The sequence below is a fragment of the Physcomitrium patens genome, chromosome 9, assembly GCF_059467195.1.
Source record: "Physcomitrium patens ecotype Gransden chromosome 9, ASM5946719v1, whole genome shotgun sequence".
Taxonomy (NCBI): Eukaryota; Viridiplantae; Streptophyta; class Bryopsida; order Funariales; family Funariaceae; genus Physcomitrium; species Physcomitrium patens.
This window is the reverse complement of record NC_143418.1, coordinates 10,107,835-10,125,845: the sequence shown is the minus strand read 5'-3', so window position 1 is coordinate 10,125,845 and position 18,011 is coordinate 10,107,835. Positions and strand designations below refer to the sequence as shown.

At 38.8% G+C, this 18,011-nt stretch overlaps 2 protein-coding genes across 2 annotated transcripts; both read left to right on the top strand.

Moving 5' to 3' along the window:
* Nucleotides 1–7,561: 7,561 nt before the first annotated feature.
* On the top strand, nt 7,562–14,736 carry LOC112287142 (uncharacterized). Its single transcript, XM_024529890.2, has 17 exons — nt 7,562–7,891; nt 8,258–8,338; nt 8,683–8,770; nt 9,132–9,201; nt 9,488–9,530; nt 9,782–9,895; nt 10,302–10,360; nt 10,566–10,673; nt 10,854–10,925; nt 11,107–11,249; nt 11,550–11,643; nt 12,001–12,050; nt 12,277–12,381; nt 12,717–12,792; nt 13,563–13,675; nt 13,775–13,834; nt 14,065–14,736. Exons 1-17 carry the CDS (start codon nt 7,804–7,806, stop codon nt 14,168–14,170), a joined length of 1,470 nt encoding a protein of 489 aa, XP_024385658.1. The 5' UTR covers nt 7,562–7,803; the 3' UTR covers nt 14,171–14,736.
* Nucleotides 14,737–16,260: 1,524 nt separating this feature from the next.
* LOC112287081 (thaumatin-like protein 1) lies at nt 16,261–17,902 on the top strand. The gene is made up of 3 exons (XM_024529724.3): nt 16,261–16,412; nt 16,704–16,969; nt 17,255–17,902. Exons 1-3 carry the CDS (start codon nt 16,340–16,342, stop codon nt 17,564–17,566), a joined length of 651 nt encoding a protein of 216 aa, XP_024385492.3. The 5' UTR covers nt 16,261–16,339; the 3' UTR covers nt 17,567–17,902.
* The last annotated feature ends 109 nt before the right edge of the window (nt 17,903–18,011 follow it).

The window sequence follows — 18,011 nt, the reverse complement described above, 5'->3', positions numbered from 1 at the left end:
AAAGACTTGCTTCTAGAAGGTTCTAGAAACTTGTCTCTAGAAGGTTCTAAGGACTATGTCCCTAACATCACCCCCTCCTTTAGCTTCGAGGTCTCTGAGAAGCAATGTTGTTGTTAATCACTACCAACGCAAGAAAATAAAGATCTGTCGCATAATGTCTGCTATGAACTCCAACTGTTGTTCACGAGGCAAGTGATTCATCGGCCCTTGAAGCCAACGATAGTGGCCCACTCCTTCAACTTCTGACCAAGCATGAACTTCCATGTCTTCATTATGAAATTGTCCTGTAAATACGCCTTTTGGTTGACCATCATAAGCAGGCTCGAACTCGAATACAATCACCAGTGATCGGTTACTCGGTATCCTCCGTTGTCATCGTGGTGTAGGCGGTTCTTCATCTCAGGCTCGCCTTCGTGAGCTAGTCGGTTGAGATAATCTGACTGGCATAGTATCTATCTTTTGGCTATCAATATGAGAAGACCAAACTATGGCTACTGAAAAAATTCTATTTTATCTTGGAGAAAATAACTACATCAACTACAAATTTTGGTGGTGCTCTCCCCCTTTCTTATATTCTTGGATGAGCAAGCTTTAGAAGGAAGCTATTGTCGAACTGGCTTAGGTTTATGAAGATGTTGTTGATGAAACTCCTGTACCTTTTGTGGCGCATTGGCAAGATTTTCACCTGGCTCTCACGTTCGCTCATTAATGTCGTAGCCGCACCAATGAACAAGATACTCCAACTTGCCCCACCTTCACCATGAATCCAACACCTTTTCAACCTTGTATTCCTCGTGGTTCTCGATCTCAATACTAGGTGGCGGACATTGCACTCTTCCAAGAAAAGACGGCTCTCGATAAGGCTCCAACAGAGAAACATAAAAGACTGGATGTACCTTCATAAAAGCCGATAATTCCAGATGGTACGCCACTGGATTGATTTGCTTCTGGATGATAAATGGTCCCAATCTTCGATAGTCCAACTTATCACATGGTCGCTTGGTCTTGATATTCCGTCAAAGAAGCCATGCTTTATCTCCAATTTTGAAAGTAGGTGCTTGATTCTGAAATCTATCTATAGACGCCTTGTAGGATTCTTGAGCGGATTGTAATTGAAGCTTCAACATATTTTGAAGCTCTGATAGTTGTTTCGCAAATCCTTCAACTGTTGGATTGTTATTTGTTGATAGACTCAATAAATCAAGCTTCGGATGATACACATAGTTGGAAAAGAATGGTGTGTATTGAGTTGACGCATGGAGGGTGTTGTTATATGCAAACTCGACTAGTGGCAAATATATGGTCCAATCGTCTTGCTGATAGTTGATGCTGCATCGTAAGTATTGTTCCAAGACTTGGTTCACACGTTCCATTTGGCCGTCAGTTTGAGGATGAAAAGCCGAAGAAAGCTTGATATCCACCTTTAGTATCTCAAGAAGAGATCTCCAAAACTTTGATATGAATTGGGTTCCTCGATCTGATATGATATCATCTGGTAGTCCATGATATCGATACACATTATCAAGAAAGAGCCTTACTGTGACTTCACTGGATGATGTGTTCTTGCAAGGGACAAAGTGTGCCATCTTTATAAGCCGATCTACCACGACAAAGATGCTGTCAAATGAATTCGATGATGACAAGTCCGTGATGAAGTCCATGGAAACTGAAGACCATGGTCAACCTGGAATTGGCAATGGTTGTAGGAGTCCATAAGGGCGATGCCGAGGATTCTTGGATCTTGAATAAATGTTGCAGGAGACGACAAAATATTTCACATCCTTCCACATTTGGGGCCACCAAAAATCTCGAGAAATAAGCTCCAAGGTCTTGTTGAATCCAAAATGTCCCGCAACTGGAAAATCATGGCGAGATTGAAGAACTTGGTGTCGTGTTGGTCCTTTTGGGATATACAACTGCTCCTCAAAGTATAAAAGATCTCCCTCCACCTTGAACTTGTCGTCATTGGCATGCTGCTTAATATCAATGGCTACTGAATCTTCAATGGTCACGACACGTACTTGATTCAGGAAGTCAGCATCAATTGGCACAATAGTAGCAGAAAGTTGAAATTACTCTGGCTTCAACAATGTCGTACATTATTCATCAAACGCTACTTCTCCAGCCTTTGGTACAAGATACGATCTCCTTGATAAGGCATCAGATAGTCCTTGCTACTTTTCAGGTCGATAAGTGATAACAAAATCGAACTTAGATAGCAACATATTCCATCGAGCTTGACGTCGATTTAGAACTCAAGCCGACATGAAATACTCCAAATTCTTATGCTCTATGTATACTGTCACTAGGTGTGCAGCTCTTTCAAGAAAGTGATGCCATTCTTGGAAAGAATCCACTATAGCAAGAAGTTCCTTATCGTGGATCTCATAATTGATTTCAGCAGTAGAGAACTTTCGAGAATAGAATGCAACCAGATGGAGCTTCTTGTCTTCTCTCATTTGTGAAAGTACAACTTCCAAAGCAAAATCCAAAGCATCAGTTTCCAAATAAAAGGCCTTTGTAAAGTCTGGATGTACCAAGATTGGAGCCGTAGTAAATGCGGTCTTCAAGTCTTGAAATGCCTTCTTCGCTAGAGGTCCCCATTCTAGCTTATCCTTGCATGTCAACCGAGTGAGAGGAGCAGCAACTTGAGAGTAATTCTTGATGAAGATCCGATAGAAGTTGGCAAAACCAAGAAAGCATTATACGTCTCTAACCGTCTTCGGAACCTCCCAAGACACGATTGCTTCTACCTTCTTGGGATCCATCTTCAAGCCTTCTATAGTCGCATCGAATCCCAGAAACTCCATCTCTATTTGGTGAAATAAACACTTCTCCAACTTGGCATATAGTCCTCGCTCGCGTAGTTTCTCCAAGACCAAACGAACGTGCTTTTCATGCTCTTCCTTGTTTTTGGAGAATATCAAAATATCATCCAAATAGATGACAAAAAATCGTCAAGGTGCTCTCAAAAAATGTCATTCATCATATGTTGAAAGACCATTGGAGCATTGGTAAGACCAAAGGGCATGACATTATACTCAAAATGGCCATACCTTGTACGGAACGCTGTCTTCCACTCATCTCCTTCCTTGATTTGTACGAGGTTGTAAGCTCCCTTTAGATCAATTTTTATAAAGTTCCTTGCACGTCCAAGTTGTTCTAAGAGACCAAAAATTAAGAGTAATGGATAACAATTCTTCTTTGTTACCTTGTTGAGGCCTCGATAGTCCACGTACATTCGCAACGAGCCATCTTTCTTCTTCACAAATAAGATGGGTGCTCCAGCTGACGATTTTGAATGACGGATGAAGTTCTTGGCTAGATTCTCGTCGATGTACTTTCGCAACTCCGCCAACTCCATCTACAATAGATTGTAGATTGGGCCAAAAGGTGGTTGTACTCCTTCTTGCAAGTCTATGGCGCAATCATATGGTCTTTGTTCCGATAGTATGTCAGCATTTTTCTTTTGAAACACGTCTTTAAAATCCTTATATTGCTTAGGTATACTTGTTGTCGAGATCTTCTCTCCGATAGTTGGAGCCGCATAAATGACAAACAATGTGCCTTCCTTGGACGATCTTATAAACCCTCTTGTTCTAATGAATAAAGACTTCTTTATTCGAGATTTTCTACTAGGCTTGCTCTTGGGTGGTTTTGTGGGAAAGGTCATCTTTCGCAACCTCTAATCTATGGATGGGTTATGCTTTTTCAACCAGAAAAGACCAAGAATAACAGGATTTGATGGGATTCTAATAATATTAAAAATAATATGACTACTATGGCCCTTAAACGTCACTTCTATAGGTTTTGATTCATGGGTGACACTACCAGCCAATAAAGGTCGCTCATATATGACCTCAACGTGAACTTGTTTGGATTTTTGTACTAAAGGGATCTTATGACACTTTGCAAATTCTTCGTCTAAGAAACAAGCAGATGCTCCTGAATCTAATAATGCTAAGGTTCTCAATTTCTGAGGGCCAATAAGCAAAGGGATTGTAAAGCAAAGGGCAGGTTGAGCGAAAAGAAAGGAACTTGGTTGTTATTGCAATATTTCACTTTCTAGTCGCACGGTTCCTATTAAAGCTGGGCATCCTCGTTTTCCTGAACAAACGCACCCCTAGTCTTAACAATACGTCGATTTTGCTTCTTGAGGTAGTTTCCAACTTTGTGGCCTTCTTCACCGCAATACAAGCATAGACCTTCCTCCATACGTCACTTTTTTTCTTCTAGGGTAAGAGATTTGATACGTACCGCATCAATTTGCATGTCTTCTACCTCTGAATACAAATTTACGCTGCTTGCCGACATAGTTGGGGCATAGCGAATCGTATGTTGTCTTGAACGTTGATCTTAGTGGCGTTGGAATAGGCGATTATTACACTTCACAACTTGGCTAATAGCTTCGTTGAGCGTTTGTAGATCAGGAAGAGTTAACAATAAATCTTTCATATCATCCCTTAAATCCCAATAGAATTGACTCATCAACGCTTCTTCGTCCCAATTGATGTCGCATGCTAGTTACCTGGAGTCCGATGCATAGACTGATATAGAACGTATGCCTTGTCATAGTGATCGGATCTTTGTTGTAGCCCATCGAACCTTGTCGTATTCATCAAATGCTTCTGCAAACGCCTTCAAAAAGGTTTCAAAGTTGTTTAGTATGGATGATCGTTTCTCAAACAAAGGAGCAAACCATGATAGAGCTTGCCCTGTAAGTAAGGTTCCAACAAGCCCAACACATGACTCCTCCGTTGGATAGCGTTCCGGCTATAAAACTGTTATCAACCTGATTTGATTGACGAATCCTCAAAACTTGGAACACGTACCATCGAACTTGTCCGGAAGGCTAACTCGGGGCTCCTTATGTTGTAGAACCATCGATGCTTGTCGAACCTGAGGTAAAATTGTTTCTCCAAGTGCAGAAGTTTGAGGCTGGTGCAACCTAGATTGTGCCATCCCAGATGCTCCATCATTATGAAGCCTTGCCAAGACTCCTTCAATCTCTGCAGTTCTTTGCGATAATGTAGCGAGGGCATTCATGATAGCATCCAACTTAGACTCCAAACTTTCCGTCATACTAATGTCTTGGCCTCCAGCCATTCTAAAAGAAGGACAGAAATGACTCTACAAGAAGACAATATTGGTTTAGAGGAAGATACTCCGCAACCTCTAAAATGCCTTAAGAGCTTCAAGAAAAGGGGTAATCCACTCTCTCCAAAAAAATTAAGACTCCAATATTGTAACAAAAGAAGTATCAGTTTAGAGGAGGGTAATCTGTAACCTCTAAAATGCTAGTACACTTCCAAGCAGAGAGGTAATCCACACACTAACGAAGAAGAAACTAGCTCTGATATCTGAGGTGAGTGAAGTCTCGACAAACTGTCACGGACACAGAAATATAGGCTCGAGATCTAACAAGAAGTTCAAGAAGTATTGGCAAGAACTAGATTAATCAGATGAATACAAGAACAACACCAGAGAGGTGAGCTAGAGCTCCAAGAGATGTGTTATCGAGATTGAAGAACTCTTCAGCCTCGATTCCAATATATACTCCTATTTAGGAAGCTTCTCAAGCAACTTCTACCAACTAAGAAGCCTCTAGAAGGTTCCAGAGACTTGCTTCTAGAAGGTTCTAGAAACTTATCTCTAGAAGGTTCTAAGGACTATGTCCCTAACATCTTCTACCAACTAAGAAGCTTCTAGAAGGTTCCAGAGACTTGCTTCTAGAAGGTTCTAGAAACTTGTCTCTAGAAGGTTCTAGAAAGTTGTCTTTAGAAGGTTCTAAGGACTATGTCTCTAATAGGATTGCAGGTCACTGTATACCTCTAAGGCAACTGCCTTTTGTTAAAATTGTCACAAAACTTGAGGTAATGTATGAAGATTGCTTATTGGATTATCCAAAGACTATCATCATCTCCGCAACATCCTACATCTTTGACTCAATCTTGCAAACATGTGATTGATTGGACCAACCTTTAAGCTAATGAATCTATTGAGACAATGCCTTATTGTGCCAAATTCAACATCTATGGTTCAAGTGATTTGATTCTCTGCTTCTCCAAAGTTGAAAACTACCCCAATGCAACCTAAATTAGACTCTCAACATAGCCTCTTGAAGCACCAAGATGTGACTCAGTTCCATAATCCTCCAACAACTCACATTTGTAGCTTGGAGTGGTTAAGAAAGGAGAATGGAAGGTTGGAATGAAGGTCATGATTGTAACATGATTCATTTTTCTAATGATAGTTATAATAGAGTGTATCTATTTAGTAAATAGATGGGTTACTTTAACATTTTATATGTGTATATATATATATATATATATATATATATATTAAAATTTAAAATTTAAAATCAAATAATAAAAAAATATTTTTTTATTATAGTTTTTTTAATTATATGTATTATATTGTATGTATTTAAAAAAATAATTTTAATTAAAAAACATATATTTAATGAAAAATTATGTAGAAATGATTTTGTAACAATGGATAATAAAAGTTAATGTTATAACATGTATATATATATATATATATATATATATGTGTGTGTGTGTGTGTGTGTGTATGTGTGTATGTGTATATATATATATATATATATATATATATATATAATATAATATAAACACTTAAAAAGTGATTCATATAATAAGCTAAATCTCTATTCATACCTAAAAGAATTTTGTGATACTTCTTCAGTAAGATAAATGATTATTGATGTGTAGGAGAATTTTGTTAAGAAAGTTTTATCACAATATCATTGTAGATATTGTAAAATGATATTGCCTAATTTTTTAAAACTTTCAAAACTGGATTAAAAAAATTTCAAAAAATTATAAATAAGAGTATTTTTAAAAATTCAACTAATCACATGTTAGTCAAAATTGATTAAACTTAATAGTCATTCTTTGAAGAATTGGAATTCAACCAATTAGAGAATTACAAAGATTAACATGATTTTTTTTGTATAAAGTACATACATGATTTTTAAATAACATATAGCAAATAAATTTTACAGATAAAAATTTAAAGGAATCTAAAACACTAAAAAAATATTAGTAGGTATTTCAAACATAACATAAAATTAATATTTTCGATTTGAATACGTTAAATTATGTATTTAAAATCTCATGTTTGTTTTATATTTTGTATGATGAAATTTTTTGGATAGCATTAAAATACAATCTCAATCTCCAAAATAGTTCTTTAGTAAAATGTATAAATAAAAAAATCAAACATTTTAAATGCTAAAATTAGATTCTTATCATAACAAAAAATAAATAAAGAAATCACCATGAGGCTTGAGCTCAAATCTAAAAATTCATTAAATTTCTAAAAACGGCGTAAAAACTCAATGGGAAACCAAATGGTACACTTTTCAAAAACATGGGGAGATGTTGACACGGACTTATAAGCTTCGAAGGCAAACCAAACCTCTGAGTTCAAGCACGGTCACAGAACCCCCATGGTCATATACCCACTTATTAGACCTTTCACCGTGAGTGGGAGTGAGCAGTGACGATGATTTGCCTCCTCGACGAAGCAACGATGCTCGATTGGGAAGAATTGCTGCGGCGGGTTCGGAATTGCAAGAGGACTCAATTGTATGGTCTCCTGTATGCGGGACTTAACATGCATGAGGATTTGCATCCGGTTTCCATGAATTGTGGTGGTGTGATGTTTCCGAGGAGATACTCTGTTGTCTGCGCAAGCTGAACTGATGAGTGTGCAGAGCGAAGCAACGATTGGAGTGTTTTGCCCTCCTTCTTTTATTCGTATTGTTTTTGGAGCAGCATCATGTCTACGCCTTCCAATTTCTACAAGAACTCGGCGTACAAATATGCTCGAGATTTCGACCTTTCATCTGTCCTGGACAATTTGCGTGGTACGTATCTGCGGCTTCGTTTTATATACTTGTGTCGCTGAAATGTGCTGAGGGCTGTCTTTTGGCTCTCTGTCTTGATTCTTTTAGGTTTGAAAAAATCTTGAGGGGAAGGAAAAGAGTTAAAGATTGGAAGATTCATTGTCCAGGTTTCATCTGATCCTTGAACACTCGTAGTCATCTACAGGTCCTTGGGGTAACGAATTAGATTATCGTAATATGTTCTCAGAAACAGAAGAGAAATAGAAATGTATCTTCAAAGCAGTGATGAATATAAGAATTAACTCGCTTTTGCTTGTATGTAACTTTACAATTTAGTAGATAAAGGAGTCAGCTCTCACTAAGCTTTCAAATGCTCTGCTGATACAGCTTATAGAGTCGCAACGGGCAGCGATCCAGGACCTTTGGATACAAACCCTGGACAAGAATTGCAGCATGGGAAAACAGAGGGTCAGTGTCCTATGCACTGAGTGTCTCCTCCCTTTAAACCGGGCATGTGTTCTATTCCTCTGACTCACTAGCCTCTTAGATCGTCGTTGTATCTTATGTTGATGTGCATGGCATCGTTAACAATTTTGTTGTAAATCTTGGGATTCGCGGTAGGTTCGTATGATTGCTGTGAGGTATTAGGAGAGCAATCTCTCAATTCATGATGGATGTCATTGCCACCTCTGAATTGCTGAAAGTTTGGATCGCTGAGAAATATTAAGACATGTATCTATGTCCTGTTCTATAGTTGGTACTCGTCTGAAGGATCAGACGCACATGCAATGTGTGAGTTATGTTTGCATCAGGGAGGCGAGACAAGGAAAAACACCACCCTTATTCAAGAGTTAAATCTAAGAAGACGGAAGAGAAGAGGTCAAGCATTATTCAAGCTAGGTAAATGGCACGCACGAGTTTTTATACCGTGGCGTATGCTCTTGATAGGACCGTGTAATTTATTGTAGTCCCTGTTGCCTTGTCCGAAACACTTTTTGAAGTCCTTTAGTTTGAAACTTTTGTTAGGCTGGTGGGAAAAGATCTGGTAATTTGATTTGTGATCAGTTTCAACTTAAAGACATTTAAGTTTGCAGCAGCTACTGTGTGAAATGAGCACTTCATACTTGTGTAACGTATTAATGTTTTGTACTTGTGCTCGTATCGTCAACGCTAATTCACACATGTAGGGTTTTGGTGCTATGTTTCAATACTTCTTAATGAACTTTGTTTCCTCTCATGCAAATTTTCTTGTTGCTTGCAGTGATGTGGCGAAATTTAATCTCGAAAGTTTAGGTTACAATCCTTTTGCTGACGCAGGACCACGCGGAAACGTATGCTTTTATCTGCTTTATACCACCCGATCCTCTTATTGCAAAGTCTGCAAATTCGTCTTCTTGCATTAGAACTAGATAATTAGGTTTTGTGTGTATTATCAAAACGTAATGCTCGCAGTGTACACAAAGTTCTGGTTTGGATGGCATGACATATTATCCGATAGCATGTGATGACTTAACACTAAATGCTTATATCCTCTCGAGGCATTGTAAATCACGCAGCCAGTGGGTCATTTCATTATAGGAGAAATGTCCCTAAACAATTCATTTTGGTGCATGACAGGCCTCCTCTGTTCTAGGATTTGATGCGTATGAAAGGAGCTCTGGTATGTATTATGGACAGATGATTGCTCTACCTTGATCATTATACGTGTAGGTTTATACCGACTGCAAGTCTGTGGTTTGTGTAGCAATTTACTTGTCAATTGCACCCCGTTATAGCCTTTTGAAGATTTGTCAAAATTTTGGCCTTGTGCTTCTAAAGATTTAATGGTGTGTTTTAGTTTCTAGAAGTTACTATTTGGAGCTTCATGCTTTAGCACAACGTGGTCAAAAGCATTGTGATGTCTCTTCCCAGATTCCAAGAGAGGGTCTCAAGCTGGCCGGGTTAATGCTCCTGACAGAAATGCACTGTCTTCTCTACTTGGATTTAATTCCATAGGAGACAATTCATCTGACGATGAGGACACTGGTACATCAGGCCTTACATCTGCCTATTTATTCTATCATTTCAAATTTCAATTTGTGTGTTCGGTAGCAAGCTACAGTTCGTTTGACTGATGAACCTTTTATATACGATACAATGTAATCTGGTTTCCTAAAATTTAGAAACCAGACTTTAACAAAACTCACTTCGTCATTAGTAGTTTGTTGACACTTTCATATTTTTATTCAACTTTTTACTGTGCTGCTTCATAACAAAACATGGCAGTGTTGATCCCTCATTTGAATAATATGGTTGTAGAGTTCCTGCATCCTTCAACCTTCTCCGGACTCGCTACACTTGTAGGATCATTTCGTTCTTCTCATTGCCAACATTTGTTGGAATAACAAGATTAACCATTAGTCTCGTTTCCTTCCGTGTTCGTCTTGTGCAGATACAGATGTAGGTGTAAGCTCAACTGTAAATGGAAGCAGCACAGTATTAGAGCAACAGGTTTGTACAGGACTTCCATTTTGTATCTCGCTGCTTCTGGAAGTGCTTTTAGACTGCTCTTTGTGTTGTGTAAGCGTTCTTCTATTAATTATTACAGTTCAAGTAGCCATTTAATGGTGCATCAACTATGAAAAGTGTTGCTTATATTGTGATTCATTGGCATAAACCATCGCACAAGAATTAATGCTTATTTTATTTAATGTAGAATTGCAGTGACCAAATTATTGCAAAACGAGTAGACCAGAAGTTCGCAGCACCTGGTGAACCTGAATGCGTGGTTTGTGGACGGTTTGGAGCTTACATCTGTGATGAGGTGTCCACATTCTCTGTCCTTGTTTTTGTGTTCTTCTTAATTATCAGTTTTTGTTCCTAGATCATTCATTCAGTGTATGATAATTGTTAACCTTTCATAAGGATGTTGCTAAGACACACCAGCGTTGCATCTGTTTTTAGTCTTTTTAGCTCATGAAAGTACATGACATGTGCCTTAAAGACAGAAGACGATGTGTGTAGCCTTGAGTGCAAGCAGGAGGTGTTGCAACTGCGAACTGCCAATCGTGTCAAGGTAAGTGCCAGGAGCTACTGCTTGCACGTCTGCACGCACAATTGTTTGATGATCACATCTTTGTTTCGTCTTCTTATTTCTTATTGAAACTCGTAAAATGTGGAACCTACGAAGTTTTTTCATTCTGTTTATAACGTAGGGCAATATGTGCGTGCATCTGAGCATTTTGAGTTCTTGGCAGTTGACATCTGAGTCAGATGTCTCATTTAGGGCGCCTTCAACTCCTCAAGGTGCATTACAACTACCTGAGGAAGAACCTGACAAGTGGGATTACAAGAAAAATCGTTATAATTATCGACATACTAGCCTGTCTACCTTCCGCTGGTTTGCAAATTTTCCACCATCGATGAATTTCTCTCAAGTTATCGATCATTGGTTTAAGTTTTCATTCAAAGTTTGAAATGCTTTTTGTTTACGCTGTAGGGCTGAAAACGTATTGGGCTAATAAAATTGTAGTGACCATATCTGAATCTTGTGAGACGAGTTTCAGGGTGAAGTCTGTGCGTTGTGTATTGCAGTAGTTAAGAAATCGTGCTAAGAAATCAACTATTGAATGTGATTTTTGAAGCCTAATTGCCGCATTTGTTAATCATTGCTCGTCTTGCTTCACTATTGTTTTTACAGTTGGAAGTGCAAGAGGCCTGGTCACCTTCCTGAAGACTGTGTTGTTAGTATGGGCATTCCTGCTCAGTCATCTTCTGATTCCAGACAATATAACGTAAGAATGCTTTTGTTTTCTATAAGAGTAATGAATTAAAAGTAACATTTCGATTCCTGGAATTTCGACCGTCCTCCTTTAGCCGTGATCTTTTCGGGTTAAAATGTGTGCCCTCAGAATCCAAATTCTCAAGGTTATTATGGTAGTGTCTGTACACCATCGGACTAAATGCCAGGAAATGCAACCATTCAGTTTGAAAATCTTGGGGCTGCATTCTGAATCTTGAGAAGCTAAAATTCTTTAAATAATTCCAATGTCGCTAACAGTATGCCTAAATATTCTATGTTAGCGTCAATTTACACTGGGTCAGTTTAGCATGCAATAATTGAATATTGGATATCATTTGTCCCATCACAGGTTCCGCCAACATTTAGTGCTGGACCAATGCTGCAGGACCTTTACCGAAGGTTTGTTCTTGACGATGTATTTCATTCTCTTGATCAGTCGCAAATAGAGTTACTGTCACATTCATGTGTGCTTTACAGAAGACTTTCTTGATTCTTCAAATGACCAACTGAAATGAAAGCACAATGACCTTGTGTTTCACCTTTTTGTGGGTGGCCTTTATTATTTTAGGAAGTTTTAGCAGTTTGAAAGTCAGGGTGGAAATTTGAGAGTTCCGTATCTTTACAGGTGCAAAGAAATCGAAGGCCAAGCCAAAGCATCAAAGTGTGACAAGTGCGGCATTAACTTCAACCTAGCCTACTGTCTTGACTGTGGCAAGACATTTTGTGACAGGTTTGCTGCCACCTTATCGAGGATATTAAATTTATGCGTGTATTTAATGTCAAGAGTTCAGGCTGCTCTTAACACACAGTTTAAATTGTCGAAAGTAATAACATACATAAAATGCTGCAGTGTAGTCTTCAAGATATGTTTTCTGTTCAAGTAATTTTAAACAGACATTATCATAATGTATGATTTACACTTGGTAGAATGTGCACGTCTCATGATGGAGCGGAGATATATTCAAATATCTTGAAACGAGATGAAAATGATTGAAATCATTCATAAGTCATTGGTCAAACTTTATCCTCTCTACACTTGGTGCTAATGCCTTTATTATATTGCAGTCAGGGCCACTTGAGTTCTCATATGCAGGAAAATCCATCTCACCGCCGAATGTATTCACGCAAGCTTCATCGTTTGGTACTCTAATAACAACTCTAGCTTTGTTCTATCAGAGAGTTTTTAACAATCTCTTCGCACGGTCCTAAATTTTATCAGGAACGTCAAGTTGGTGACTTGTGTTATTAATGTATAGAAAAGCATCCAGATTGTTAATCTTAACCCCTCTAAATTATGAAGCCTAATTAGGAAGGTAGCGCAGCATTCGCGAAGAAAATTTGGGGACAAGCAGGCTAGATCCCTTCTCTTCCATTAGATATCGATCGCCTTCTGCTTTGTCTTGGTTCCTGCCTTCATTTTTTTAATAGGATGCAAAATTTTCTGAATTTTATCTTGGCTTTTTTTCTTGGAGTTACAATTTGAAATTGATTAAATAGCAATTTGAACTAGATAGCATGTAACTAGCTGACGGTTCTCCCTGTGAGTTGATTCATAGAGCATGAACTATCACTCGTTTCAGCTCTTAGAGGATACTTTTAAAGGATTTTCATTCTCAATATAGTAGTAAATTACGCTGAGCCATGTGAAAGCATTGATTTCCGCAGCCACTTTTCTGCAGTCCGTTTAGCTTTTAGTATATTTATTGTATTTTGACATTTTTCTGGTTAGCCCATGACTTCTTTTGTCTTTGAATATCAAAAACTAAAAACCAGGAAAGAAAAATAAATAGAATTAAAATTAAAATTGAATTCTGAGCATACTCAGTTCTCCAGAATTTAACTGGAACAAGATCGAACCCTGCAGATTGTCATCTGACTAAAAAAAATTTCGCTGTGTTACTTTGGAAACAGGTTAAATGCTGTAAGGGTCCATGTCCAGTGGTTGACATGCGAGAATTACTTGCGTGCAACTCATGTCTGTCCGAGGCATTTGACAAGTACTACAGCATGTATAATGCCACTTGGTGAGGGTATTTTTACGGATTGACCATTAACTTCTTTGCAAATTGTTTCACCCATAAAGTTTATTGTTCCTGGCTCAATGTTCTATGACTTCTTTACAGGAAAGGAGCTGGCTTGAAGCTGATCGTGAATGCTATTTGTTGTGATGCTCATTTTAACTGGTAAATTTCCGGGACCAGTCGTGACTGAACGTTCCTGTAACCTGTGTCTTTGTTAGACTCTTGTGATTTGTTGAACGGCGTAATGTATACGAGTCTCGTAAATGTTGAGTTTATATCTTATGCTTGATTACAAACTTGCATTGGACTGCACTATTTTTCTGTTTCCAGAAAGACGGCTCGGTGATGTTCTTTGTATCCCATGACATTTTCTATGTACACCTTGCATGCAGGCATCGGATGAATTGTGGAAATGTAGATGTAGAAGATAGTGCGTCTCTTCTTAGAAAAGACGGATCCGATTTGCACGGAAGCCAGTTTAATGAATTTCTCTTCTGAGATGGAGGAAGATTCAGCCATTTTAACATTTCGGTATCTCGATCTAGGATGACCCATAGGTCTAAAGTAGACTCAAGCACATGACAGTATGCCAGAGAAGAGCGTCCTCTAGATGCTGTGGACAGGCCTGTTCTCTATGTGGGTGGATATCCTCTCCAGCTAACGTGTCAATCGACAAGTAAATCCATTAAGTGCTACTTTAAGCTCCTCTGAGATAGAACAGTAGTTGTAACCATCTTTGTTTAAGTTGGCCTTAAATTTCCATCCAATCCTTAGAGGATTGCTTTGTCTGCTTTTTTCCTTGGACTGTTATATCAGCTACCAACTCTATAAATGTGGCACTATCGTTAGACTGTTTCAATTGAGGTCTTAGAACGCTTCTACTACATTGGACTTTAGAATCAGTTGTGACTTGACTCCTGAGTGAAAGTGGTCCCAAATGACTCACAGGATGTGATACTTTCCAGACTAGAGTTTTTAGACGAGTAAGAGGAGTTTCCAGACGTTTCCAACATTCTTGAAATGATGAATACAAACCAGAGAAACCGAGCATTGATTTCTTTCCATTTTTCTCTTATATCATGCATTTTTTGAGTTTTTGAATTTCTTGCCCCACGTATATATACGATGCTGGTAACCGGATCAAATCACTTCAAATCACCTTTTTCTATTATATTTTTCTAATGTGCATTGACCTGAAACTTGCTCCAAAGATATCCAGTGCCAAATGTCATGACCGTGTAGCTTTTAGTACTGCACCAAATTTTCAACTTCTAAAGGAAGCAATAAATGAGGAATTCACATAACCCCTTCGTGACTTAAATATACTAAACAAAATGAAATTTTGTAAATGTGTACTATTGAAGATGCAGCCTTAAATACATGGTACCACAGTAACTAAACATTGATGCTTAACCAAAATTTGTACACATTGAGGTATAGATTTCATTTCGTATGCTCAGATTCACGAACTTCATCAGTCAGTTTCATTGTACAGAATCAAAATCTTGATGGAGAATTTAAAATCAAAACTCAATTTTTTCACTCAATTTTTCCTGAAATGTGATTTTCCAAGGAAGATAAGATAATGATAATGATTGAACTGTCAATTTTATTAGCTTGTCTTTTTATTGAAATTTTATTTTAATATATTTTAAAAAGATAAGTAAATGGAGTGGATAAAATGGGTTTCAAGAGTGCGATAGTCTCGTTGTCGAATACACCACAACCTTGTTGTGGTCCCAACAAGATCATCAGTCTCAGTCCCGCCGTAGCATCGAGCACTGTGACTTTTGGCCACTCATCACCAGCCCTTGAGAAATTTACTGCCTTTTAATTCTTACGTCTTATCAATGACCTGAATACACAGCTAGCTTTTTTAGAAGGAAAAATGTAAATGTATATGTGTGAATATATATATAAATAGAAAATAACTCAATGTTTTTCTCTATATATATTAATATTAGTATGGCCCGTGTACAACCGGTACACCCAGCTTTCCTCACAGAAAATTCTGTTTTTTTGGTTCTATTTAAAATCAACAAAAATTTACATTATGTTGGTAGTTTTGAATCTATCAAACTGATCTTTTGTTCAATATACGGTGTAAGGGAAACAGACATGTTACTTTGTTCTAATTTTATGGTAAAAATGATCGTTTGATTATATTTGCTTTTTCTTTTTTTTTCTTTCTTTTTTTTTGTTATCTTAGATACTGTTTCAGTATCTAAGATGACACGTTATGATATAATCTATCACGTATATAAATTAGCTTTGCCGTCACAGACAGAGAATGTTCTATTATCTATAGATTGATATATAGAAAGTAAATCAATATTTTTCTTATGGACTGCATCGGGCGCAGGACATGAAGTTTTTCTTATGTGAAAAACTCACCTGGATTGATGCAACATCGCCTCTCATTATGAGAGAAAAGACGGAACTCTTGTGTGAAAACCAGAATAGAAATAGCTCGATCGTAAAATGGGCGGCACGTGGTGCTTTTTGTGCAGCGACGGGTATGTTTAGGAAACTTTCACTCGGGCTACTGTAAATAACCATGAGCTTTCTATCTGTTCAAATCATCCTGCTGCACTCCAACTGCTGTGGAGAAGTGCCTGAAGCTACTCGAGTTTTTGAACGTTTCCCTTACGTGTATAGCCTGCGATCATGGCAACTGGGTGGACGGCCTCGTTGCTGCTGATGCTGATCGGTGTCAGCCTTCTGGCGAAGATCTCAGATGGTCTGAAAGAACACTCAAGTTCTTCTGTTTCATCTAGACCTTCCTAAGATATCCATTCAACTTTGGTGTTGCATGAATTCTGCAATTGATGCATCATTTTGATTGACAACGAGTGCAGTAGATCTTTCTTCAGGGTTATGTACCAAGTTGCCAGTGCCCCAGATGCCGAAACTATCTGGTCGTCCTACTGGTGATGGATTGAACGAGGCATGATATAGAAGGAAAGATGATTTCGAGGACGTGATGTGAAAGTTGCAACAGGTGCTTGACACAGTGGTTCAATGCGTGCAGGCGCCACAATCAATCTCGTCAACCAGTGCACCGAAGCCATCGTATCATGTGCACAAGCTGGATCGGGGACCATAAACTGTTATCCGCTTGCCGCCGGCGGAGGGTCACAGACTTTGGACGTTGCCAGCAGCTGGCAGGCCGGAGTCATCTGGGCATACCCTGGAACAGATACTTCCGTCGCGAACACAGCAAAGCCCCAGGCGAATCTAGCTGAATTCACTATTGGAGGTTCTGGTGGAAAGGACTACTATGACTTAAGCAACGTGGTAAGTCTTGAACGTCAGCCCCCTCTCAATCATCTCTATCCTGCAATCTGTGAAGGTATCCATACTTCAATCAGTCACGACCTCCCGGTCGTTAGCACTTGCCTTACATTGCATTCCTGGACGCTGCGGTGTTTCTAATCTCGTATCACATCGTTCTGATCATCGACGTTCAAGTGATAGAGCATAATGAGACATGTGAAAATCCCACCATTTATTCCGAAATCAGCTTCGTCGAATCTATAGATCCATCTTGCACAAACAGTACTAACAGCTTGACACATGCAGAACGCTTACAACCTTGCACAAACTATCAGTATGACATCTATTGTTAGTGGGGATTCAGCGGGCACTCAACATTGCACAGATGTCACTTGCTCCATCGCCGACCTGAACTCCTTTTGCCAATCGCCAAACACGCTCACAGGAGACCCAGGTGATGGTTGCTACAACACTGACGGTCCGGGAACGGCATCAACCGCCGGAACTCAAGAATTTAAAACTGCCTGCTCTGATGCTTATTCGTACTCTACAGACGACTCCTCTTCCACATGGACTTGCGGAACTAGCAGCAACTACCAAGTTACCTACTGTCCCTAAACATCCAGTGCAGATGTGATTAAGCAGGTAGTTGCCATGGATTTGGGTTTCTAGTTCAAGGTCTTCGAGCGGATCCTGTTTGACCAGATACTGTTCTAAGCAAGTAATATGGCATTAATATGGTGATTGTACATAGAGCTCTTTTTGGTATCTTGAGACGCGACAGTCTCTGATATCACTGAACTGACTCAACTCCTGTACCCAGAATAACTTGGAGATGGTCTTCGGTACTCGTCACACAACCTGGATTGCAAGGATGCTTGAATCTAGTGTTGCCAGGCATAATAAAAAATGTGCCAGATTATAAATTCAATTTCTGTATCCAATTTCAACTGTCCTTACAACTGAGATACAGCTAAAATAGTCCTGTTTTTATATCTCAAGGTGTCCAGCTTGGCACAGACAAATGCCTCGAAACCAGAAGAGCGAGCACATTTGTAGCTTT

Bases quoted from the DNA above. Each gene is read 5' to 3' on its own strand.
- LOC112287142 (XM_024529890.2), top strand. From the start codon at position 7,804: ATGTCTACGCCTTCCAATTTCTACAAGAACTCGGCGTACAAATATGCT. The intron at 8,339-8,682 runs GTCAGTGTCCTA...TGTTTGCATCAG, and splicing joins GCAGCATGGGAAAACAGAGG to GGAGGCGAGACAAGGAAAAA. The intron at 11,250-11,549 runs GTTTGCAAATTT...TTGTTTTTACAG, and splicing joins AGCCTGTCTACCTTCCGCTG to TTGGAAGTGCAAGAGGCCTG.
- LOC112287081 (XM_024529724.3), top strand. From the start codon at position 16,340: ATGGCAACTGGGTGGACGGCCTCGTTGCTGCTGATGCTGATCGGTGTC. The intron at 16,413-16,703 runs GTCTGAAAGAAC...CAATGCGTGCAG, and splicing joins TCTGGCGAAGATCTCAGATG to GCGCCACAATCAATCTCGTC. The intron at 16,970-17,254 runs GTAAGTCTTGAA...TGACACATGCAG, and splicing joins ACTATGACTTAAGCAACGTG to AACGCTTACAACCTTGCACA.